We start from the raw sequence: 26,168 nt of genomic DNA on the forward strand, positions 1-26,168 counted from the left end.
GCAAGTAGCCATAGAAGAAGAGATCTTCACCCCTTACCACAAGATTTTGGGGCCCCATTTGTTCGGGGTGGGGGGAATGATGGGGAGCTTGTGCTCAAGCGCCACCCTAAAATATGGTTTTCTGTGTTTATTGTGTGCTATTCTTGTTATATTGTTGTGAAATTTTGTTGACACCAGTTATTCCTACTGTATTTTTGTCAAGTAAGGGACATGAAAGATCTTGGGGCCGAATGTAAGGGTTATGGGATTTAAAGATCTTCCATGCCCCGTTGGACTTGCTGATGTAGCAGGAAGGGGCGGAGCAAGAGGAAGCGGAAGCCAAGCTAGCGTTCCTGCGGTGGCTGGCGGTGGTGGTGACGGTGGCAGCAGCAGAGGCAGTGGCAGCGCAAAGCCCTTTTTGAGTTAGGACTGCTAAGGACTTTCTGCTAAGGACTCCTGCTGAGGACTGCCGGGGGCCAGAGCTGCTGGGAGCGTGCTTCCAGGACGCTGGGTGGTTGCTGTGAGTGGGGAGAGGAGGACCTTTGCCTGAGGTAGCCTGTTCTGTTTTAAAGGCTTGAAAATGTGGGTGCTTTCTACTTTATCTACCTGTGCCAATATCATAACTACTCTGATGGCTTTCACTTTCTTGTTTTGGGACTCAGTCTTTTGGTATCTTAATAAATTTTCTAGTTTATTTCCTCATATGGCAAACATGATGTATTTTGTAATGGATAATTATATCAGCATATTTGTAATCTCTATAGGCATTGTGAATATGGCATTGCTGATACAGGGGGGTATCATAATATGCATTTGCATCTCCAATCATGATAGCGGTGGATTACTTCCTCCTTTAGCTTTCTCATACAGTCTCTAAGTGAGTACCAGGGTCTGTCTCCCCTAGGCCACATAGATTCAGTACGATATTGCTTTTTGCATGCCTCTGCAGCTAAAGCTAGCAGATTAGTTTTGTTGTTACCTCCTTGCATATGGCGATCCCTAAAGGTGTACAAAAGCATTCTGACTGATACTTATGAATTTTAAGCAGTCCTCGTTGTCCAGTGTTATTCCTCCGGGGCCTTCATCAGTGATTCTTACTATCCAAGATGCTAAAGACTCCCCCATTCTTTGGGTGAATCTACTCAATATATCAGTGGTCTCCTGTTGAGTGAAATCTTCAATTATCTCCCTGGACTCTGTTTTGCCCCGGGGGTTCTCCTGTCTTCTTCTTCGTATGGGGAGAGCTTCTACATTAGAAGACTCCTCATCTAACCTTGCTCCATTCTCCTCACACACATTTTCCTGGAAGCTGTCAGGGCAACTCTGCCCAGCCTGTACAAAAGCTGCATGCACATTCCTTCTGCTAGTTTTTTGCTTCCTTTTAGCTATATGAACAGTAGCTTGCTCCTGGACCACATGAGTCCCTCCAGTTTGCTCTTCTGAATGCTGTGACACAGAAGAATCCTCAGGCAAACCAGCTGACTCCCTAGCCATCTGAGCTCTTTCTTCCAGCAGCTTATACCTACTTTTACACATAAGACGATAACTTGTTAGCAGCACCCAGCCTCTCCTGCACACTCCTGCCAGTTCTTTGCCTGGTGCTATGGGTATTCCTTGCAAACATCTTTCCAAATCTGCAGGTTCTCCCTCTTTAACCTTGGTTCCCAGTTTTCATAGGGCCCTGTGCTTTTGGCCCATTCTCTGGCTAGAGAGGTATAAGGCAAATCCTCCCATCCCGGAATAGCCATTTCTCCCTCTAAAGCCCCACTGCTTCCAAATAGAGGCCTGACATTTTGTGATCCCATCCTGGTTGCCAAATGTTTCAGCAATGCAATATTCACAATGCCTGCAGAAATTACAGATATACTGATGTAATTATCCATCACAAAATATATCAGGCTTGCTATATGGGGGAATAAGCTAGAAAATTTATTAAAATACCAAAAGACTGAGTCCCAAAACCAGAAAGTCAAAGCCATCAGAGTAGTTATCAAGTTGGTAAAGGCAGATAAAGTAGAAAGCACCCACATTCTCAAGCCTTTAAAACAGAACAGGCTACCTCAGGCAAAGGTCCTCCTCTCCCCACTCACAACAACCATCCAGCGTTCAGGAAGCATGCTCCCAGCAGCTCTGGCCCCTGGCAGTCCTTAGCACGAGTCCTTAGCAGAAATTCTGGCTGACTCAAAAAGGGGTTCGCGCTGCCGCTGCCTCTGCTGCTGCTGCCGCCGTCTCCACCATTGCTAGCCACTGCAGGAACTCTAGCTTGGCTTCTGCTTCCTCTTTCTCTGCCCCTTCCTGCTACATCAGCAAGTCCAATGGGGCATGGAAGATCTTTAAATCCCATAACCCTTACACTTACATACATCATTCATATGGTTACTGCCTGGGCAAACTTCCTAAGAGTTATGTTGAATATGGAAGTTGAATATGGAAGGCCCAATTTCTTGGACTCTTGAGTGCTGATTTAGCTTTCTGAAGTCTTTCTTGCCTTTTTCTGGGTTACCCACCTTTTCTCAGCATTCAGTGAAGTTTTATGATCAACTTGTGTTGTTTTAGATAATACTATATCATCTGCAGGTTTCTTCCAAAGCTCTCATGCAAATGAGAGGTGCCCTCAACTGCTTTTTGAGAAATGTATGAATGTGTGTGTGAATTTGACTTCTAGTTACTCCTCAATTCTTGCCCTGTTGCCTAGACTTGAAATACTTTCTGCACACATCTGATCTTATGAATAGTGACTGTATATACACGCAATGCTTCCTCAGCCAAATGCAAAAAATCTTGGGTATTATTCATTAGAAAAAAAGAGTTGAAATTAATCCATGATTTCTTCAGTATTGTTCATAAAAATATCTAATGATGATATCTAGGAGCCAAGATGGAAGAGTAAGAAATTGTTCTCCCTCTCCCTTATTGACCTTTAAAAATTGAGAAAATATAACCCCAGGAACAATCCTGGAACTGTGGAGCTAGCAGAAAAACGAGGTGGAGTATTCTATTTGCCCAGGATTCTTGGGGGATCAACAGGAAAGGTCCCTTTCTCTCTGGAGTAAGGGGAGTGTAGTGCAGGACAGGAGGCATTCTGGCAAACCAGCAGCAAACCCCACTTCAGAAAACCAGTGGGAGATCCTGAGCCTCAGGGTGGTGGAGGAAGCAAGTGCCAACACCACAAACCCCCACCGTGTGTCTTGGCACAACAGAGGGAACTGGCAGACTCCATTTTGGAGAACTACTAGGTGTGCTGATGGGTAGATGACCTCCAGCAACTGATCCTCCCCATGGTTCAGTACAGCTCCAGGTGGGCAGGTGTCTTCCAGCAGGCAAACCCCACATGTTTCAGCACAGCCCTGGGTGGGCAGATTTCCTGCAGAGGCCAGATACCCTTCTCCCCTGACCTTACAAGGTTCAATGTAGCCCTGGGGAATGCAGAAAAACCCCAGCTGACCTCAGCAAATTCCAGCCACCACCACTAGGAACCCAGCTCAGGCCCCTGGTATGCTGCTAGGCCCCTATATCCTTCAGCTGCCAGCACCTGAGGTTCCAGCACACAAAACCAGTGACCTGTCTCCTGGTCCCCAGCACCAGAAGCTTAAGACATGGCCTCCTGTGCTCTAGCAGGAGAGATCAACTTTAAAAGCCAGGAATTAGGAAAATATGATCAAAAAGCAAAAATGGACACTGACCAAAGATTCTTTCTATGGAGACAATAAAAATTAAAATACAAATTCAGGAGAGGACAGCATTGTCCATATACTTAACATCCAAATGTTCAAAGGGTTCAAATATAAACTGATCTCAAGCCCAAAAAGCCTTCTGGAAGAGCTCAAGAAGGATTTTAAAAGTCAAATAAAAGAGGTAGAAGGAAAATTGGGAAAAGAAATGAGAGATATGCAAGAGACAGTCAACAGTTGGAAAAGGAAGGAGAAAAATTGACTTTAGAAAAACAATTCCCTAAAAAAAATATAATTGACAGGGTGGAGCCAAGATGGAAGAATAAAAACAGTGATTTTCTTGCACTTTCTTTCCCCCAAACCTCTCCAAATACCTGTAAAAAATGACCAGATAAATTCTAGAGCAGCAGAACCCATAAAATGACAGAGTGAAACAATTTTCCAGCCCGACAACTTGGAAGGTTGACAGGAAAGATCTATTGCACCAGTCTGAGAGAAGAGCTCAGTCCAGTGAGGTCCATGCTGGCACAGATGGAGCCAGAGTGGGCCTCAGGGGACTGAATCCCTGGCAGGTGTGGTGATTTCCACTTCTCAACCCACAAACATCAAAGAAAACTTTGGAGGATCAGTCAGAAAGGGTTGTGGGACAGGGGTGAGAGAAGAGCACTGTCTAGCCCCAGTCCCAGGACAGAGAGAGGAGCTTGGTGAGATAATAGCCCCAGGGTGGTGGAGGTGACAGTGGCTGCTTCCAGCACTCTCAGCCCACAGACAGTGTGAGGATCAAGTGACTGATTAGAGGGGGATTGCAGGGATCTCTTTGCTGGCACTGAGGTGGAATTCTCTTGCTTTGAGCATGCTTGGATCTGGGTTGCAGGCTTGGGTGGTGGTCCTGGGGTGAGGAGGAATGCTGGTGTGTTGGAGCTTGTGGTGTTAGTGGAGAGGGACTCTTCCAAGGTAGAAAAGAGTGCTTGTGGCTACTCACAGACCAGAGCACAGGCTAGGAGAGGAGTAAACACCTCTCCTTTGATCATACCCCTTAGAAGAACTGAAAATTTACAGGTCTGTAGAAGTATCTATGAAAACAACTGCACAAAATCCCTGAAACTTGAGACAGTAGACTCCACTGGAAGCAGAATCCTAACTTAATAAAGAGTTAAAATGTTAAGTAATTGACTGGGAAAATGAGCAAACAGTGTAAAAAAAAACCTCAGACTATAGATTCTTACTCTGGTGACAAAGAAGATAAAAATATATGACCAGAAGAAGACAACAAAGTCAAATCCCCTACATCCAAAGCCTTCAAGAAAAATATGAATTGGTTGCAGGATGTGGAAGAACTCAGAAAGGATTTTGAAAATCAAGTAAGAGAAGTAGCAGAAAAATTGGGACTAGAAATGAGAGTAATTCAAGGAGATCATGAAAAATGAGTCAACAGTTTGCTAGAGGAGACCCTAGAAAATACTGAAGAAAATGATACCTTGAAAAATAGACTAACCCAAATGGCAAAAGAGGTCCAAAAATCCGAGGAGAAGAATGCCTTAAAAATTGGCCATTTTTTTCCATTGGCCAAATGGAAAAAGAGGTCCAAAAGCTCACTGCAGAAAATAATTCCTTAAAAATTAAAATGGAGGGGCAGCTAGGTGGAACAGTGTGGCATCTGGGGGCGCAGTTCAGCAGGTAGGTGGTGCATTAGGGGCAGGTAGGTGGCGCAGTGAATAGAGCTCACGGCCCCGGAGTCAGGAGGACCCGAGTTCAAATCCAGTCTCAGATACTTAACACAAAAACTAGCTGTGTGACCTTGGGCTAGTCACTTAACCCCAATTACCCTACCTTCCCCCCTCCAAAAAGAATAAAAATTAAAATGGAGCAACTCGAAGGTAATGACTTTCTGAGAAATCAAGATATTATAGAACAGGTTCAAAAGAATTAAAAAAAAAAGAAGACATTGTGAAATTCATTGGAAAAACAGCTGACCTGGAAAATAGATCCAGGACGGAGAATTTAAAAAAATTATTGGACTATCTGAAAGCCATGATCAAAAAACCTAGTCATGATCTTTCAAGAAATCATCAAAGAAAACTGCCCTGATACTCTAGAACCAGAGGGTAAAATAGAAATTGAAAGAATCCACCTATCATCTGAAAGAGATTCCAAAAAGAAATCTCCTATGAGTATTGTAGCCAAATTCCAGTGTTTGCAGGTCAAGGAGAAAATATTGCAAGCAGCCAAAAAAGAAACAATTCAAGTATTGTGGAGCCACAGTCAGAATAACACAAGATTTAACAGCTTCTATGTTAAAGATTTGGAGAACCTGGAATACAATATTCCAGAGGGCAAAGGAGCAAAGATTGCAACCTACCCAGTATTACCTGCCTAGCAAAAGTGAGTATAATACTTCAGGGGAAAATATGGACATTCAGTGAAAGAGAGGACTCTTAAGCATTCTTGATGAAAAGACCAGTGCAGAAGAGAAAATTTGACTTTCAAATATAAGACTCAAGAGAAATATGAAAAGGTAAATAGGAGAAAGGAATCATAAGGTATTTATTAAAGCTGAACTTTTTATATTCCTACATGGGAAGATGATATTTGTAACTCATGAGACCTTTCTCAGTATTACGATAGTTGGAGGGAATACACACACATATGTATACACACATATATGTGTATATATACATATACACACATACACACACAAGGCACTGGGGAGTTGAATATGAAGGGATAATATCTAAAAATAAAATTAAGGGGTGAGAAAGGGAGAAGTAAAATGGGGTAAATTATCTCACATAAAACAGGTAAAAATTAAAAGCATTTACAGTGAAGGTGAGGTGAAAGGGAATGAGTGAACCTTACTCTTATTGGATTTGACTTGAGGAGGGAATAACATACATACTCAATTGGGTATGCAAATCTATCTTACCCTATAGGAAAGCAGCAGGGAAGGGGGAAAGTGATAAGAGAGGAGGGGATGATGGAAGGCATGGCTAATGGGGGGAGGGAAGAAGCAAAAACTTTTTTAGGAAAAATGTGGTCAATGGAGAGAATAGATTAGATGGGGTGGGGTGGGATAGGATGGAGGGAAATATATTTAGTCTTTTACAGCATGACTATTACAGAAGTGTTTTGCATGACTGTGCATATATGGTGTATATTGAATTGCTTGCTTTCTCAATGAGGGTGGGTGGGTATGGAGGAAGGGACAGAATGTGGAACTCAATTTTAAAAACAAATGTTAAAAATTGTATTTATGTGCAACTGGGAAATAAGATATACAGGGAATGGCATATAGAAATCTATCGTGTCATACATAGAAGGGAAGGGGATAAGCAAAGGGGGTTTGGATGTTGTTAGAAGGGAGGTCAGATTGGGGAAAGGGGTAATCAGAATGTATAATATCTTGGAGTGGGGGAGGGGAGTGATGGGGAGAATATTTGGAACTCAAAATCTTGTGGAAGTGAATATTGAAAACTAAAAAATAAATTTTAAAAATTAAAAAAATATAATTGTTCAAATGGAAAACTAGACCACTGAAGAAAACAACTCCTTATAAAGTAGAACTGGCCAAATTGAAAAGGTGATATAAAAGCTATCTGAAGAAAACAATTTGTTAAAAATTAGAATTGGGCAGGTGGAAGTTAATGACTCTATGAAACATCAAGAAACAGTCAAGCAAAATCAAAAGAATGAAAAAATAGAAGAAAATGTAAAATACCTCATTGGAAAAACAACTGCCTTGGAAAATAGGTCGAGGGGAGGTAATTTGAGAATTATTGGTCTACCTGAAAGCCATGATCAAATAAAGAGTCTGGAAGGCATCTTTCAAGAAATTATCAAGGAAAATTACTCTGAGATCCGAAGAACCAGAGGATAAAATAGTCAATGAAAGAATCCACTGATCACCTCCTTAAAGAGATCCAAAAATAAAAAGTCAAAGGAATATTGTAGCCAAATTCCTGAATTATCAGGTCAAGGAGAAAATATAGCAAACAGCAGAAAGAACCAAATTAAACATAATGGAACCACAGTCAGGATTACACAGAATTTAGCAGCTTCAACATTAAAGGATCAAAGGACTTGGAATATAATATTTCAGAAGTTAAAGGAGCTTGGATTACAACCAAGGATCAACTACCCATCAAAATTAAACATCTTTCAGGGGAGGAGATGGATATTCAATGAAATAGGGGACTTCAAAACCTTCCTGATAAAAAGGCCAGAGCTCAACAGAAAATTAGATCTTCAAACATAAGATACCAGAGTAGCATAAAAAGGTAAATAGGAAAGAAAAAAATGTTATTCAATGAGGGTAAAATGTTTACATCCCTACATGGGAAGTTGATACTTGTAATTCTTGAGAACTTAAAAGGGGTGTGCATAGACAGAGGGTATGGGTATAAGTTGATTTTGATGTGATGGTTAAAAATTAATTAAGGGGTAAAAAAAAGTACTATACTTAGAGAAGAGGAAAGGAGGCAGAAAAGGGTAAATTACATCATATGAAGAGATACAAAGACCTATTACAGTAGAGGGAAAGAAGGGAGGGAGGGGAGTATTGTTTGGACCTTACTCATTGGATTTGGCTCCGAGAATGAATATCATGCATGCTCAATTGGGTATAGAAATTTATCTTACCCTATAGAAAGTAGGAGGGAAAAGGGGGAATAAAAAGAAAGGGGTCAATAGAAGGGAGGGCAGAAGTAGTAGGAAAGGAGAAAGAAAAGGGAGGGGGCTGATAGAAGGGAGGGCAAATTGAGGGAGGTGGTGATCAGAAGGAAAACTCAGGTGAGGAAGAAAAGGGAGAAAGAAGAGAGAACAGAGTATATTATGCTTCAACGGAAGTAAAAAAAAAAACAAAACAGGGGTAGCAATCCTGATCTCAGATAAAGCAAAAGCAAAAAAAATAAATTACAATGGATAAGGATGGAAATTACATCCTGCTAAAAGGTACCATAGACAATGAAGTAATATCAATACTAAACATATATGCATCAGTGGTAGAGCATACAAATTCTTAGAGGAGAAGTTAAGTGAGTTACAGGAAGAAATATTCATCAAAACTATACCAGTGGTGGACCTCAACCTGCCCCTCTAAGAACTAGATAAATCTAAACACAAAGTAAACAAGAAAGAAATTAAGGAGGTGAATACAATCTTAGAAAAGTTAGATTTGGTAGACCTCTGGAGAAAACTGAATGAGGACAGAAAGGAATATGCTTTTCTTTCACTAGTACATGACACCTATTAAAAAACTGACCATGTACTACAGCATAAACACCTCATAATACAATGCAGAAAGGCAGAAATATTAAATCCATCCTTTTCAGACCATGATATAATAAAAATTACATGTAATAAAGGGCCACGGAAAGATAGACTAAAAATTAATTGGAAACTAAATATTCTAATCCTAAAGAATGAATGGGTCAAACAACAAATCATAGTAACAATAACTTTATCCAAGAGAATGACAATAATGAGACAAAATACCAAAACTTATGGGGTACAGCCAAAGTGATTCTTAGGGGGAATTTTATATTTCTCAATGCATACCTGAATAAAGTGGAGAAAGAGGAGATCAGTAAATTGGGCTTGCAACCAAAAAAGTTAGAAAAAGAGCAAAATAAAAATAACCAATTAAATACCAAATTAGAAATTCTGAAGACCAAAGTAAAGATTAATAAAATTAAAATTAAAGAAAATATTGAACTAGAGCTAGTTTTGTGGAAAAAACTCCAATAAAATTGATAAACATTTGGTTAATTTGATTAAAAAAAGAAAAGACAATGATCAGTATAAAAAATGAAAAGGGTGAACTCACCACCAATGAAGAGGAAACTAAAACAATAATTAGGCACTATTTTGCTCAACTGTATGCCAATTTGACAATCTTAATGAAATGGATGAATATTTACAAAAATATAAATTGTCAGAGTGGCTAAGTGGCACAATGAGTAGAGTACTGGCCCTGGAGTCAGGAGGACCTGAGTTCAAATTTGACCTCAGACACTTAACACTTGGCAACGCTTAACCTTGGGCAAGTCACTTAACCCCACTTGCCCTGCCCTACTCCCTACAAAAAGCAAAACAATAAAATAAAATACCCCAGATTAACAGAAGAGGAAATAAAATACTTCAATAACCCCATTTCAGCAAAAGAAATTGAATAAGTCATCAATGAACTCCCTAGGAAAAAATCTCCAGGACCAGATGGATTTATCAGGGAATTCTAGCAAACATTTAAAGAAAAATTAATCCAATACTATATAAACAATTCAAGAAAATAGGCACGGAAGGAGTCGTACCAAATTCTTATGATATGAGTATGGTGCTGATACCTGAACTGGGAAGAACTAACACAGAGAAAGAAAATTATAGACCAATTTCCTTAATGCATATAGCTTCACAATTTTTAAATAAAACATTAGCCAAGAGATTATAGCAACTTATCACGAGGATAGTACATTATGACCAGATAGGATTTATACCAGGAATGCAGAGCTGGTTCAGTAGTAGGAAAATTATCAGCATAATTCACCATATCAACAGCAAACCTCACAGAAATCATATGATTATCTTAATAGATGCAGAAAAAGCTTTTGACAAACTATGACACCCATTCCTATTAAAAATATTAGAGAACATAGGAATAAATGGAGTCTTCCTTAAAATGATAATTAGCATCCATCTAAAACCATCAACAAGCACTATATGTAATGGTGCTAAGCTAGAGGCATTTCCAGTAAGATTGGTAGTGAAACAAGGATGTCCATTATCACCACTGTTATTCAATTATTATGCTAGAAATGTTAGCTTTAGCAATAAGAGAAAGAAAAGAAATTGAAGAAATTAGAATAGACAAAGAAGAAACCAAGCTATCACTCTTTGCAGATGATATACTTAGAGAATCAGGTAAAAAAACTATTTGAAATAATAAGCAACTTTAACTAAGTTGCAGGATATAAAATGAACCCACATAAATCACTGGCATTTCTATATATTGCTAATAAAACCGAACAGAAAGAGATGGAGACATTCCATTTGAACTTATGGTACAGAATATAACACATTTGGGAATCTGCTAAGACAAACCCAGGAAGTATATGAACACAATTACAAAACACTTTTCACACAAAGTCAGATCTAAATAATTTGAAGAATATCAGTTGTTCATGGGTAGGCTGAGCTAATATAATAAAAATGATAATTCTACTTAATTTACTTAGTGCCATACCAATCACACTACCAAAAAATGATTTTATAGAGTATGAAAAAATAATAACAATTCATCTGGTAGAGAAAAATGTCCAAAATATTAAGGGAATTAATGAAAAGAAATGGAACAGAAAGTGACCTAGCCATACCAGATCTTAAATTGTATTACAAAGCAGAAATCATCAGAACTACTTGGTATTGGCTCAGAAATAGAGTGGTGGATCAGTGCAATAGGTTAGGCACACAAGACATAGTAATCAATGACTATAGTAATCTACTTTTTGATAAGCCCAAAGACTCCAGCTTCTGGGATAAGAACTCACTCTTAACCAAAAATTTCTGGGAAAACTGGAAAATAATATGGCCAAAAAGAGTCATAGACAAGATCTTACACTGTGTGTCAAGATAAAGTCAAAATGGGTATACAATTTAGAAATAAAGGCTAATATCATAGGTAAATTAAGAGAGCAAGTAGTAATTATTTTTAAGATTTATGGAGAAGGGAAGAATTTATGACCAAACGAGATAGAGAACATTATGAAATGCAAAATGGACAATTTTGATTATATTGAAAAGTTTTTGCAGAAACAAAGTCACTACAACCAAGATTAGAAGAGGAGAAAGCTGGTAAACAATTTTTTCAACTAGTTTCTCTGAGAAAGGCCTTATTTCTAAAATATATAGAGAACTCAGTCAAATTTATAAGAATACATGTCATTCCTCAGTTGAAAAATACTCAAAGGATATGAAGAGGCAATTTTCAGATGAAGAAATTAAAGTTATCTCTAGTCATATGAAAAAATGTTCTAAATCACTATTGATTAGAGGAATGCAAATCAAAACAGCTCTGAGATACCACATCACACCTATCAGATTGGCTAATGTGACAAAGCAGGAAAATGACAAATGTTGGAGAACATTGTACACAGTAACAGAAACATTGTACAATGACTAACTGATAGACTTAGCTCTTCTCAGCAATGCAAGGATCTAAGACAACCCCGAAAGACTCATGATGGAAAATGCTGCCCACATCCAGAGAAAGAACTGAGTCTGAATGCAGATCGAAGCATGCTCTTTGCTCTCTCTCTCTTTTTTCTACTTTCTTGTGGTTTCTCCCATTGGTTCTAATTCTTCTCTACAACATATCTAATGTGAAAATATGTTTAATATGAATGTATATGTATAGCCTATATCAGAATGCATGCCATCTTGAGTTGGGGGAGAAAATTTAAAACTCAAAGCTTTATGGAAGTGAATGTTGAAAACTAAAAATAACTAAGTAAATATTTTAAAAAATTACTTAATTTAGTGACCTGATTGTTAATTGTCCCCCTGCATATCATGTATTTGACAAACTATAAGCCAGGAACTGGAATCAGAGGGGAAGGAATGAACAGTACCTCTGGAAAAGTGTATTTAATTTTTCTTCAATTTTGCCTTTATATCATATACCTTTCCCAACATACCCCTAAAATCCTCATTCCCCTTCTCAGACAGTCATGTTATACATATATTTTTTAATTTTTTCAAATGTTTTATTAACTTCTGATTTACATCATTCATTTCTGCCAGATTTTGAGTTACAAATTTTCTCCCCATTTTTCCCGTACCCACTGCCCCAAAATAGCAGTCCTATAGGATATCCCCTCCTCCAGTCTGGTCTCTCTCATATCTTCTCCCATACCCTCTTTGACTTTTCCAGTAGGGCATGGTGGATCTCTATACCCCAATGCCTGTATATCTTATTTCCCAATTACATGTATAATAGTATTAATGATAGTATATATACATACATATACATTTGATTTTAAAACTTTGAATTCCTGATTCATTCCCTTCCTCCCTTGTCACCCACCCTTACTGGGAAGGTAAGCAGTTCAGTATAGGTTGTACATGTGTAGCTAATGCAAAATATTACCATAATAGATATATTGTAAAAGACTGACTCCATTTCCCTCCCTCCTATCCCACCTCCCACTTGTTCTGTTCTCTACTTTGATCCATCCCTTTTCAGAAATGGTTGCTTCCAACTTCCCTCCCCCCAGCCTGCCCTCCTTTCCATCATCCTCCCTCTCATCCCTTTCCTCCCTACTCTCCTGTAGGGTGAGATACCATTTTAGTGTGTATTTCATTCCCTCCCTGAGCCAAATTCAATGAGAATAAGGTTGACCATTCATTCCCTTTACCTTCCTTTTCTTCCCCTCCATTGTAACCATTTTCCCTTGCCCCTTCTATATGAGATAATTTACCCCATTCTGTCTCTCCCCATCTCCTCTCGTTATATTCCTCTCTCACCTCTTAATTTCACCTTTTAAGTATCATCCCTTCCTGTTAAATTGGTCCTTTGCCCTCTATCTATGTATACCTGTAAACATATATACACACATTCACATATGTATTCATATGCCCATATACCCTCTGGTATAGACACACACACACACACACCCCTACACACACATATATATTCCCTTCATCTATTTTCATACTGAGAAAAGTTTCATGAGTTACAATTATTGTTTTTCCAGGTAGGAATGTTAATAGTTCAACTTTGATAGTTCCTTATGATTTCTTTTCCCTGTTTACCTTCTCATGCTTCTCTTGCTTCTTGTATCTGAATATCAAATTTTCTATTCAACTCCGGTTTTTTCATCAAGAATGCTTGAAAGTCCTCTATTCCACTGAATGACCATATTTTCCCTGAAACATGATACTCAATTTTGCTGGGTAGGTGATTCTTGGTTTTAATCCCAGCTCCTTTGCCCTCCAGAATATCACATTCCAAGCCCTTCGATCCCTCAGTGTAGAAGCTGCCAGATCCTGAGTTATCCTGATTGTGTTTCCACAATATTCAAATTGTGTCTTCCTGGCTGCTTGTAATATTCTCTCCTGGATCTGGGAATTTCAGAACCTGGCTATAATATTCCTAGGAGTTTTCTTTTTGGGATCTTTTTCAGGAGTTGATTGGTGGATTCTTTCACCCTCTATTTTGCCCTCTGGTTCTAAAACATCAGGGAAGTTTTCCTTGAGAATTTCTTGGAGGATGGTTTTAGATTCTTTGATCATGGCTTTCAGGTAGTCCAATAATTTTTAAATTATCTCTCCTGGATCTGTTTTCCAGGTCAGTGGTTTTTCCAATGAGATATTTCACATTGCCTTCTATTCTTTCATTTGTTTGGATCTGTTTAACAGCATCTTGGTTTCTCCTAAAGTCATTAGCTTCCATTTCCTCCAATCTAATTCTGAAGGAATGATTCTCCTCATTGAGCTTTTGAGATTCGTTTTCCATATGGCAAATTTGGCTTTTTAAGGCATTCTTCTCCTCATTGTCTTTTTGAACCTCTTTTGCCATTTTAGTTAGTCAATTTTTTAAGGTGTTATTATCCTCAGGCTGTTGACTCTCATTTCATAATTTTCTTGCCTCGTTCTCATTTCTCTTCCAAATTTTTCCTCCACTTCTCTTATCTGCTTTTTAAGGTCCTCTATGGCCTATAGCCAGCTCGTATTTTCCTTTGAAGCTTTTGGTGCAGGAGTTCTGACTTCACTGTCTTCCTCCTGTTCCATGCTTTGATCCTTTTTGTCCCCAAAATAGGAGTCTAATGTTGGATTCTTCTGTTTGTCTCTGAACTTCCTTCTTTTCCCTTCTCTGTATTAAAAAAAATGCTTCAATGACCTTCATTTCTATGTTTGATTTCCTTGGCATACATAACTAGCAATGGATCTCAGGATCAAAGGGTATAGATATTTTAATCATTTGTTAGCATAATTGCAAATTGACTTTCCATAACAGTCATACCAGTTCCCTCAACAAAGAATTTTGGTCTATCTTTCCACAATTCTTCAACATTGACTTTGACCATCTTTCTTCATTTTTGCCAACTTCCCTCAAGTTATTTTGCTCTGCATTTCTCTTAGTAGTAATTTGTAGTAGTCTATATAACAAATATGTGCTTGCCAAAAGCTTGCAATTTCTCTTTTTTAAAGCTGTTTGTTCATATTCTTTGACCATTTACACACTGAGGAATGATTTAACTCATATAATTCTATCAGTTCTCTTTAAATAAATCTTGGATACTAGTCCCAGAGCATAGATTTGCTGTAAATAACTTTTCCCCCAGTGTTTATCCTTATAACATTAATTCTGTTCATACAGAAACTGTTCAATTTCATCTTATAGAAATGAGCTATTTTTTCTTATTGCCACCAAGAATTCTCCCTTATTCATAGTTCTAAGTTTCCTCACCCTAATATCTTTTACATTATGACCTTTAGTAGTTAGCTCACATGTACATTTTGAACTAATTATGGCATATATTGTAAATGTTCATCTAAACCTAATTTCTGTAGATTTCCAGTTTTCCCAGTAATTTTTGTCTTATAGGGAATTTTCCATGAGTAATTGATGTTTTCATGTTTATTGAAGGTTAATTACTGAGTTTAGTTGCTTCTGGTATACTTTTTTTTAACCAATACCAGATTGTTTAGATGATTCTTGTCTTCTAATTTGTGGTCTAAAAATGCTGTTCTCTGGGAGAGGACATTGAAAAATAGATTTATTTCACTGAAAAGGATGAAAAAGGTTGACAAAAGATGTTGATTATAAAATGGATGTGTTTTTAACATTTTCCAGGGAAATACAAGAAGTAAATTAATCATGGAAAATTTTATTGACCACTTTCCCTCTGATTATGTTTTCTCCTATAGTTTGGTATCTTCTGAACTTACCCCTGAATGTTACCGGGATCTCTTTTCTGCTCTCAATGGAAATGAGAGTCTGAAATACTTGGATCTGTCTAAAAATGTCATTAACAAGAAAGCAATGAAATTTCTTTGTAAGGCGTTGAAAAACTGTAAGCTGGAGAAACTGAGGTGAGTCACCATATGTTTTCTTTGTGGATTTCCTGCTTGGCATCAGGGACAGGAGTGCTTTGGGAAGAGAGAGCAACACAAATTGGGGAATGGATAATAGAAACTGTTTGCCCAATCCAGGTTTAGGGTTCAGAGTCTCACACATTTTAATTTTGGGAAATGAACCTTTTTCCTCTCACTATGCCCTAAGGAGTAATGTGACAGGGAAAGAGTGATTTGCTCAGGGAGTGCTGCCTTTTTCTCTAACAGCCACCATTATCATATAGATGTGAATGGCTCCAAGATCTATATCCTAGTCTCTCTCCCAAGCTCTAGACCTGCATCACCAACTGCCTGTTGGACATTTCAAACTATCGGATATCCGTATAAGCATGTCAGATTCAACATGTCTAAATAGAGCTGGTTATCTTTTCAACAAAACCCATATCTCTTCTGAACTTCCCTATTTCTGCTGAGGATGCCATCCTTCTAGTCACTTAAGTTAGCAATTTCAATGTTATTGTTGAAGCCTCAACTTTCTCACCCCACACATATAATCAGTTTTTAGATTTTGTAATTTCTTCCTCCAAAAGTCTCACTTATCTGTTTTCTTATCTCTATGCATACAATGACCCTTCTAGTTCAGACCCTCATCACCTTTCACCTTCACTATTTGTTCTTTTAAAAATACTATATCTTTCACCCCAATTACATGTTAAAACTTTAAAAAATCATTTAAAGAAAGTTTTGAGTTCCACATTCTGTCCCTCCTTCCCTCCCATCTCCCTGAGATTTCAATCTGATATAATTTATACATATATAATCATGTAAAACATTTCCATATTAGTCATTTTATACAAGACTCAAAGAAAAAGAAGGAAAGAAAGAAAAAAACAGCATACTTTAGTCTGTATTTAGACAGTAACAGTTCTTTCTCCAGAAGCAGATAATGTGCTTCATCATGAGTCCTTTTGGGATTCCCTTGCATCATTGTGTTGCTGAGAGTAGCTAAGTCATTCACAGTTCTTCATTGTACAACGTTGTTAATATGTATAAAGACCTCCCGATTCTGCTCACTTCGTTTTGTGTCATTTCATGTAAGTCTTTCCAGGTTTTTCTGAAATCATCCTGCTCATCATTTCTTATAGCACAATAATATTCCATCAAAATCATACCACAGCTTGTTTAGCCATTACACAATTGATGGGCATCTTAATTTCCAATTTTTTTTTTTGCTTTTTTTGGGGGGGAAGGCAGGGCATTTGGGGTTAAGTGACTTGCCCAAGGTCACATGGCTAGTAAGTGTTAAGTGTCTGGAGGCTGGATTTGAGCTCAGGTCTTCCTGACTCCAGAGCCAGTGCTCTATTCACTGCACCACCTAGCTGCCCCTTAATTTCCAATTCTTAGCCACCATAAAAAGAACTGCTATAAATATTTTTGTGTAAATATATCCTCTCCTCCAGTCCCCCTTTTTTATGTCTTTGGGATACAGCCCTAGTAGTGGTATTGCTGTATCAAAGAATATGTAAAGTATTATAACCTTTTGAGCATAGTTCTATATTGCTCTTCAGAATGGTTAGATCCATTCACAACTCTGCCAACAGTGCATTAGTGTCCCAGTTTTTCCACATCTGCTATAACATTTATCTTTTTTCTTTTTGATCATACTAGCCAACTTGATGAGTATGAGGTGGTACTTCAGAGTTTTTTAAATTTGCATTTCCTTATAATTTAGATTTAGAGTATTTTTTCATATGAGTATAGATAACTTTGATGTCTTTTAAAACTGCCTGTTCATATCCTTTGACTAATTATCAATTGGAGAATGACTTGTATATTTATAAATTTATCTCAGTTCTCTATATATTTGATAAATGAGGCCTGTATCAGAGATATTTCTTGCTTTATCAGACATACCTGTTCCCTTAGTAGAGATACTTATTGCTACCTTCACTATTTCACTAACGTATTAATTGGTTTCCATACCTCAGGTCTTTCCCTCTCTAATCCATTCTCTACAGTGGAAGCTACCAAAGTGATTTACTTAAGCCCCAGTCTGACCATTCCATTCCCTTATTCAGTAATCTCTAGTTGTTCCCTATTACCTCCAGCACCAAATATGACATCCTATATTTGGCATTTAAAACCTTTTACAACCAATCATCAACCCACCTCTCCAACCTTCCTACCCCTTACTTTTTTTTTTTTTTTTGCTTTTTGGAGAGGAGAAGGCAGGGTATTTGGGGTTAAGTGACTTTCCCAAGGTCACATGGTTATTAAATGTTAAGTGTCTGAGGCTGGATTTAAATACACCTTACTTTCTTCACAGATTCCGTGGTCTAGCCAGAGTGGCCTTACTATTGTTCACATACTGCAGTTCATCTCCCATCTCTTTGTTTTTATGTTGGCTTGTCACTATGCCTGGAATAGAGTCTCCCTCCTTATCCCTGCCTCATAGAGATTCTACTGTCCTTTAAGACTCTCACCTTTAAGACATCACCCTCACCACATAGCCTTTCCTGATCTGCCCAGCTATTAGTACCCTCCTCACAAAATTCAGTTTTATCTACTTTATATATCCTTATCTACTTACACATTTTCTCCCCTGACAGGATGCAAACTCTTAGAAGATAGGGACTGTACTACACAAATATACACCTGTAGTTTTGTATATTTTTATCCCCAGTACCTAGTGCTTTACTTGGCACAGAGATACTTAGTAACTTTGTTTACTATGTTATAGCAAGAAATTCTAGCAGGAGGAAGAAAGATGTGTTTATTGGGAGAGGCTTAGACAAAGAAAATAATTGGTCAAGTACAAAGTATCTTGAGCATTATTAGCTAGAAAAGGGAAGTGACATTAATCCCTGATCCTTGATCTTTTCCTCTAATGAAGTGGTATTTTTTTTTTTGCCTTTTTTTTGGAGGGGGGGAGGGTAGGGCAATTAGGGTTAAATGACTTTCCCAAAGTCACACAGCTAGTTTTTTGTGTGTATGTGTCAAGTGTCTGAGGCAGGATCTGAACCCAGGTCCTCCTGACTCCAGGGCCTGTGCTCTACTCACTGTGCCACCTAGCCACCCTTTAAAATGTAATCTTTTTTTGCTTTTTGGAGGGCAGTTGGGTTAAGTGGCTTGCCCAAGGTCACACAGCTAGTTTTTTTTGTGTTAAGTGTCTGAGGTCAGATTTGAACTAAGGTCCTCCTGACTCCAGGGCAAGTGCTCTATTCACTGCACCACCAAGCTGCCTCTAATCATGTTTTAAAAAAAGGACTTAATCAGGTTTGACTTCATTGTTAATCTTTCCCCCTTATGTGTTTGACAAAATGTAAGCCAAGAAAGAATGTCAGAGTGAAGGATTGGGAAGTGATTTTGGAAGAGTGTATTTTCTTTATATTTAATTTTTTTGTTTTTATATCAGATAAACTTGCCTAACTGTACCTTTTTAGTCTTATATCCAATCATCAAATGAGGCATGTAAAGCACTTTGAAGACTTCAACTATGTAAAATGCTATTATCATTATTATTATTGTTTTAATTTTATTTGGAAAGTCAGTTTTTAACCCATGTTTTAATTTATATTAATTTCTATTAAATATCATCATAGTATGTTCAGCCCGATATGCTAGCCTGACAAGATCTTTTTGGATCCTGATAATGTGTCCTTTTTCCATCCAAGTGTTGTGTCATCTTTGCATTTAATAAGAATGACAAGATATCTCTGTCCAAGTCATTGATCCAAATGTTAAAGAGCACAGGGTCAGGAACAGCTCTCTAGGGCAATCCCCTGGAGGCCTCCATCCAAACTGACCTGGAATCATTAATGATTACTCTTTCAGTCTGGCCATTTACTCATTTCTGAATCTAATTTTGCTATTGTTTAGCTCACTTTTCTCCAAGTTTTCTAGAAGAATAGCATGTGGTTTTATCAAACATTTTGCTAAAATCTAGATGTGACATGTCTATAAAACATGTCTACCTTTACCTCCTAGTTCAGTAACACTGGCAAAAAGAAAATATCTTCTATGGCAAGATTTTCCTGAACCTGTGCTGGCCCTTTGTGATCACCACTTCCTTTTTTTGCATGTTCCCTAGAAATCCCCTTAAAATATTCTAGAATTTTACCAGAGATCTAAGTCAAACTCATTAGCCTGTAATTTTAGGCTAATCTTTTTTAAAAATTGGGACATTTGGTCTAACATATGTTCTTAGCTTTTTGGTTATAAAGTGGCTGTGGGTTTGATCTCCTTCCCACAGAGTTAAGAAATGAATGACTCCAAAAGGAGTGAAATTGTCATTTTTCCTTTGGTTGTTGTCCTTTAGGATGTCTGGGTGTAGCCTCACAGCTGTTTGTCTTCAGGATCTACTCCTTGTTATCTCTATCAATGAGAGTCTAAAACACTTGGACTTAAGTGATAATTCATTTGGTGATGAAGGAATAAAGCTGCTATGTGAGGCCTTGGAAATGCAAAATTTTAAACTACAAACACTGAGGTGAGTGCCCCAATTCTCTTTCTACAATGTTCTCTAGGCATGAAAACCCAAAAGGAAGCAATGTCATTTGGAAATAGCAAGGGGAAAAAAGCTTTCTTTTTTCAATTAAAAATAATCTACCATATCTCCCACACACTATTGCTTCCCTCCCCTGGCCAAATTGAAAAAAAGAGAAAAAGAAAACTCTTCTAACAAATATACATAGTCAAGCAAAATAAAATTTTATATCAGCATTTTCCAAAAAATTATGTGTCTCAATATATATCCTGAGTCCATCACTGTTAGGAGATGGGTATTTTGATTGACTCATGATGTTTTATCATGAGTCCTCTGGAATTGTGGTGGGTCATTCTATTGGTCAGGGTTCTAAAGTCTTTCAGGGTTGTTTGTCTTTGTACATGTTGTCACTGTACAAATTGATCTTCTGGTTTTGCTTACTTAACTCTAAATCAGTTCACAGAAGTCTTTCCAGATTTCTCTGAAACCATCCCTTTATAATTTTTTAGAATACAACAATATTCCATCACATATATTTATTATAACTTGTTTGACCATTCCGTATTTTATAGATACCCTCTTATTTTCCACTTCTTTACTACCACAAAAAGACCTATGAGCAAATTGGAGAAGGATAACAGAGTCGGCTTGTCTGATAGTCTGATTCTAAGACATTTTCATTTCTGCAGGAAATTCTGGCTAAGGAAGCCTTCCCCTTCTCACTTTGTTGGCTTCTGCAGGGTTAGTTTGCTAAGAGGATAGTCCATCATCCACTTCCTTCTGACAAATTCAGTAGATTTATTTAGTTTTTTAAAAATGGGAGAGGGAGAGAGAAAAAAATTGTAATTCAAAATCCTATAAAAATGAATGCTAAAAATTGTTTTTATCCCTCTTTGTGTGGTATAATTTACCCTTTTCTGCCTCCTCCTTTCCTTTTTTCCTATTACAATCCCTTTGTACTCCTTAATAAGGTTTTTTAAAAATCATTGGATTAGTTCATTTATACCCACACCCTCTATTTATGTATATCCCTTTTAAATGTCATGATAATTATATAAATCTGAATATTGACAGGTATCATCTTCCCATATAGGGATGTAAACAGTTCGCTCTTATTGAATCACAGTTGTGTGTGTGTGTGTGTGTGTGTGTGTGTGTGTGTTTTCCTTGTTTACGTCTCTCTTGAGTCTTGTATTTGGAGATCAAATTTTCCATTGGGCTCTGGCTTTTTCATGAGGAAAGTCTAGGAATTCCTTGTTTCATTGAATCTCCTTGCCTGAAAGATTATGCTCAGTTTTGCTAGGTAGTTGATCTTTGGTTGCAGTCCAAGCTCTTTTGCCTTACAAAATATCATATCCCAATCCCTCCAATCTTTTGATGTAGAGGCTGCTAGGTCCTGTGTGATCCTGACTGTAGATTCATGATATTTGAATTGTTTCTTTCTTGGCTGCTTGCAGTATTTTCTCCTTGAACTTATTATAATCCTGGAATTTGGCTAGTATATTTCTTGGAGTTTTTAATTTGGGACTGCTTTCAGGAGGAGTCCAGTGAATTCTTTCGATAAGTATTTTACCCTCTAAGGATAGTTTTCTTTGATAATTTCTTGGAGGACGTTGTATAGGCTGTTTTTTTCATCATGCCTTTTGGGTAAACCAATAATTCTTAGATTTCCTCCAGGTCTGTTGTTTTTCCAGTGAGATATTTTATATTTTCTTCTAATTTCTCTATCTTTATGTTTTGTTTGACTGATTCTTGATGCGTCATAGAGTCATTAGCTTTGACTTGACTGATTATAATTTTTAGTGAATTATTTTTCTCAGTTAATTTTTGAAGCTCCTTTTCCATGTGTTCAGAGTTCATTTTTAGGGAGGTATTTTCTCCAGTTAGATTTTGAACCTCCTGTTGCAGTTCACAAATTTTACTTTTTAAGGATTTGTTTTTTTCAGTGAGATTTTTTTTCATTTTGGCCAATGTAATTTTAAAAGAATTGGTCAATTTATCTTCTATCTCTAATTTGGCTTTTAAAATCTTTCTTGAGCTCTCTCAAGAATGCTTTTTGGGCTTGAGAATAGTTCACATTTCATTCTGTGATCTCAGGTGTGGATATAGAGTCAATGGTGTCTTCTGAAAATGATTCATCATATTGACAGTAATAAGATTCGATTGTCTTTGGTCTTCCCTTTACAAGATCTTTCCTGCCCATTATGATTGCCTATTTTATGGCTTTTAAAGTGGATTTCTGCTGCTGGGGTACAGAGGCTCTGAAGCTGGGAGCTAGGGGCCTGGTTGTTGACTATGTGTACTGTAGCCTCTGGGTGTCTAGCCTGAGGCCAAGGCCAGGACTCTTAGTGTTTCCCCTGGGTTACCTTGAGACTCACAGAGTAAGTTGTGGGTGAGGGGTGGTCTGGCCACTTCAGGTTTCTGCCTCTCTGCCCCTGGGCAAGAGCTCAGGCAGGCTCAGCAACTGGTGGCCTGCTGCACTGTTGTCTGCAGATTTCCTTGATTGTGTTAAGGCACACCTGGACTTCTGTTGTCAGTGCTTGCTGGCTCCACCCCACTGGGCTTTGTGATCTCCCACTGGTCAGCTGAGATGGGGTTTGTTGGGACTCTTCTCACCTTTCACTTCAGGCTTGGCACAGCTTCAGTCACACCCTTCCTCTAGGACTCCCAAGCCTGCTGCTGCTTCCACTATTTCAGGATTTTACACTGGGGTTTCAGGGTCAGGGAGGGGGATTAGAGCAGCTAGGGTTTGCTCCATGCTCCCGGAGCAAATTTTTTTTGCCATTAAAAAGTGAATTTTAAATATCCAGGTTATGGACTGATAGCCCCAGGAGAAGTTGCTGTTGTTGCCACGGGCCCTGTGCTTTCTCTTACCCAGTTCCCATTGATCCTCCATACCATGGTGAGAGGTCTGTGAAGCTGGGGCTTGTTCTCACTCCACTGTGATCTGGTCTTAGGTCTGTGCTGGTGCAGCCCTGTGCACTTTGTGCTTCCCTTGCCCAGTCCTACGTGCGCACTTTCCTGGACTGGGAAACTGCCACACTCTGTCTCTCAATGGATCCTGTCCCTGTAAAATCCATTCAGATTCACTATGTAGAGGTTACTGATGGAATTCATAGAGGAGCTCAGATGAGTTCCTGCTTCTATTCCACCATATTGGCTCCACCCTGGACAGACAAATCTTAGACCCATTGCAGATACAAAAGTGATTTTTAAAACCATCCTGCAATAATTTCTCTGCTCTTGTGTGTGTGTGTACACACACACACACACACACACAATCAGAGTCACAGTCACAGACACCAAAAAGGGAGGGCGGGAGGCAGAAGTGACTAGAAGAAGATACTTGTCTGAGGGCATAGGCATTAGGGTTACAAAAGAAACTCAGCTAAAGATTGAACAAAACTTCTTTGTGTTTTCACAGTGTCTCAGAAGACAGCCTAAGTGACGAATCAAAAAAGGCATTGACCAGTCTAAAATCAAGAATATCTTTTCTCACCCTTGAGGCTACAGCAACATTCTTTGACTGGGATGCTGAAGAAACAGTGTAGACCTTGATTTGCCCACTTGCTGAGTGACTTTGAACAAGTCACTTTAGCTTTAGGAGAATCGATTTTCTTATCCACAATGTGCCATGAATTAGGTGATCTCTAAGGAAGTCCTACTGTGCAGGCCATGCGCTACCTGGTGTTAGAAACCTCTTGCATTGTAGAGCTCTCCTTGTTGCCATTAATTTCTGGAACATTTTTGGTATTCACCTTTCCTGGGTTGGAAAAGGAAGAAACACAAAAGACCCCTCCCACCACTGAAGACTGAAGGAGAAAACAACCACCTTCCTAAATCACAAGTGGCCTGAGATTAGAAGTCTCCACTGCAGAGCTCTCTGGAGTATTGTTCCCAAGGACCTTCCTACCTCTTCTCTGATCTATATAATACTCTGATCGATAAGTACCTCTCTTTTCCTATGGCAGCAAATTCCTGCCTCCCACTCCTCTTATCATTGTGATTCAGATTCACTCTGCTGAATTGGAAACCCCCTTCCCAGGGTAGATTTCATTCTCAGCTCCTCACATCCTAGCCTTGCCCTCACTCAGTTTCTCTCCACCTTTGTTCTCTACTTTCTAAATCACTCTCTGAAATTTATTGTTACCAAATTTGCTTTTGTCTGAGATATTTTCCTTTCATACTCTCTATTTTCTGGCACCTATAGTGTAAGTAAGGTGGATTTTGTTATTCTTTTTTTAGATAATAGTTCCCAGGATTCATGGTCATAAATAGTTTCTACTTTGCGCAGTGAAATTTAATTATGAGATAATGTAAACATTTAAGTTTAATTGTAAACAATCTATTGTGCTTGCACTGTGCTAAGTCACCAGGATATTGCTAAAGTTAATGTAAACTTGTGAGGCCATTGCTGGAAAATTGCCTTCTTTGTGGGCTTCTCTATAAATCCAGAGAGCACTGGTCAGTAAGTGTGGATTTGGGGAATATGCTAGCTGAAAGCTGTGCATGCCTTGCCCTGCCCCCATCAAGTCTTGGGGGAAATATGACAGAATAATGCTGTGCTTGCCTCAGCTGGCCCCCATTGAGCTTTAGGGGAATGAGACAGGAGTTGGAGCTCCTTTGATCACATGCCCCAGGACCACCACGCAGGACTGTGATCCAGATCCAAGCAGGTCAAAGCAAGAGTGATTACCCTCTGAATGGTTGCTTGGTCCCCCTACACTCTGCAGGCCAGGAGCTCCAAAAGCAGCCACGTGGTAGCGACTGTAGCCACTGCACCTCAGCTACTTCTCACCCACAGGTTAGCAGCTGGACCAGGCTCTTCTGTCCCTCCCTGTTCCAACAAAGACCCATACTGACCTTTTACTTTGTCTTTGGCATTTATGGATTGAGAAGTCTGGAAACTGCTACAGCTGCTGGTGATTTACTCTCATGAAGTCTGTTCCAGCCGCTGCTAGTTGGGGCTGTCCTGGGGCTAAAACCGAGGCTCAGGCACGACTGCCCACAGTTCCCAATGTGTTGGGATGGTCCCTTCCTGCTGGCTTTCTGGGCTTCCTTCAGTGAGATATTTGTTTCTCTCTGTCATTTTGTGGGTTCTGTAGCTCTGCAGTTTGTTTAGAGTAATTTTTTACATGGATTGGAGGAGGTAGAAGCTGGAGCTGAGCAGGAGTCCTGTTTCTACAGCGCCATTTGGCTCCGCCCCCTCAGACTAATCTTTAACCAGGAGATTGGAATCCAGATTCTCCAAATGTCTGTTGTAAGGGGGGAAAAATAAAATAAAACAATTGCTAATTGTACAGTGTAAGCCCAGGCTTACAAGGCACAGGATTACAAGCAGCAGCTTGTTCTTGTGCAATGCTGTGTACAGAAAGCATCTGAATTTTTAAAAATAAAATTTTAATAATATATTTTATATCTCTTAAACATCTCAATATCCCTCTCTTAGCATCTGGTTTTAAGATGCCTAGGGTCCAAGAATGGGTAGGAGAAAAGAGGATCTGTCTCTACAAATAAAGGTAGGACCATGGGCAAGGACCCTGGAGACAAGATCACAAACTCTTGTCAGGTTATTTATTGTATCCCACATTGCCTGTTTCTAGGACATTTGTCTTCATGGGTATTTTCTTTCTTTTTTTTCTTCTGCCCTAAGTAGTCACTTCTGCAGAAAGTATGTAGATTTAAATGGAAGAGTCATGATTTCCCCTTTAAGGAACAAATTCATTCTTTAATATTGCTTTCAGGGATGGGGAACTTTGGCATTAAGGCCACATGTGCCCTTAGTTAACTTTAAAGTTAACAAATAGTTTTCATCTTTTGAAATTGTTAGTTAGATTTTAACAAAATAATGTACACTTTAAAATACACCTAACTGAAGTTTCTTGAATGTGGCCCCATGTGATTACAGCTAAATTAATAATATGAAAAGGTTCTTCACACTTGCAACCCTTTGCTAAGCCCCTCTA

At 38.6% G+C, this 26,168-nt stretch overlaps 1 protein-coding gene across 1 annotated transcript in view; it reads left to right on the top strand.

Moving 5' to 3' along the window:
- Positions 1–25,041, top strand: part of LOC138143470 (NACHT, LRR and PYD domains-containing protein 12-like) — a 62,164-nt gene extending 37,123 nt beyond the window's left edge. The window contains exons 7-9 of the mRNA XM_069064742.1: positions 15,570–15,734; positions 20,035–20,205; positions 23,627–25,041. Coding sequence (XP_068920843.1) covers positions 15,570–15,734; positions 20,035–20,205; positions 23,627–23,753 — 463 coding nt within the window. The 3' untranslated portion in view covers positions 23,754–25,041. The remainder of the gene's footprint in view (positions 1–15,569; positions 15,735–20,034; positions 20,206–23,626) is intronic.
- Positions 25,042–26,168: the final 1,127 nt, after the last annotated feature.

The sequence above is a fragment of the Petaurus breviceps genome, unplaced genomic scaffold (assembly GCF_028583685.1).
Source record: "Petaurus breviceps papuanus isolate PSGF00001 unplaced genomic scaffold, PetGlider_PUasm1.0 90639, whole genome shotgun sequence".
NCBI lineage: Eukaryota > Metazoa > Chordata > Mammalia > Diprotodontia > Petauridae > Petaurus > Petaurus breviceps.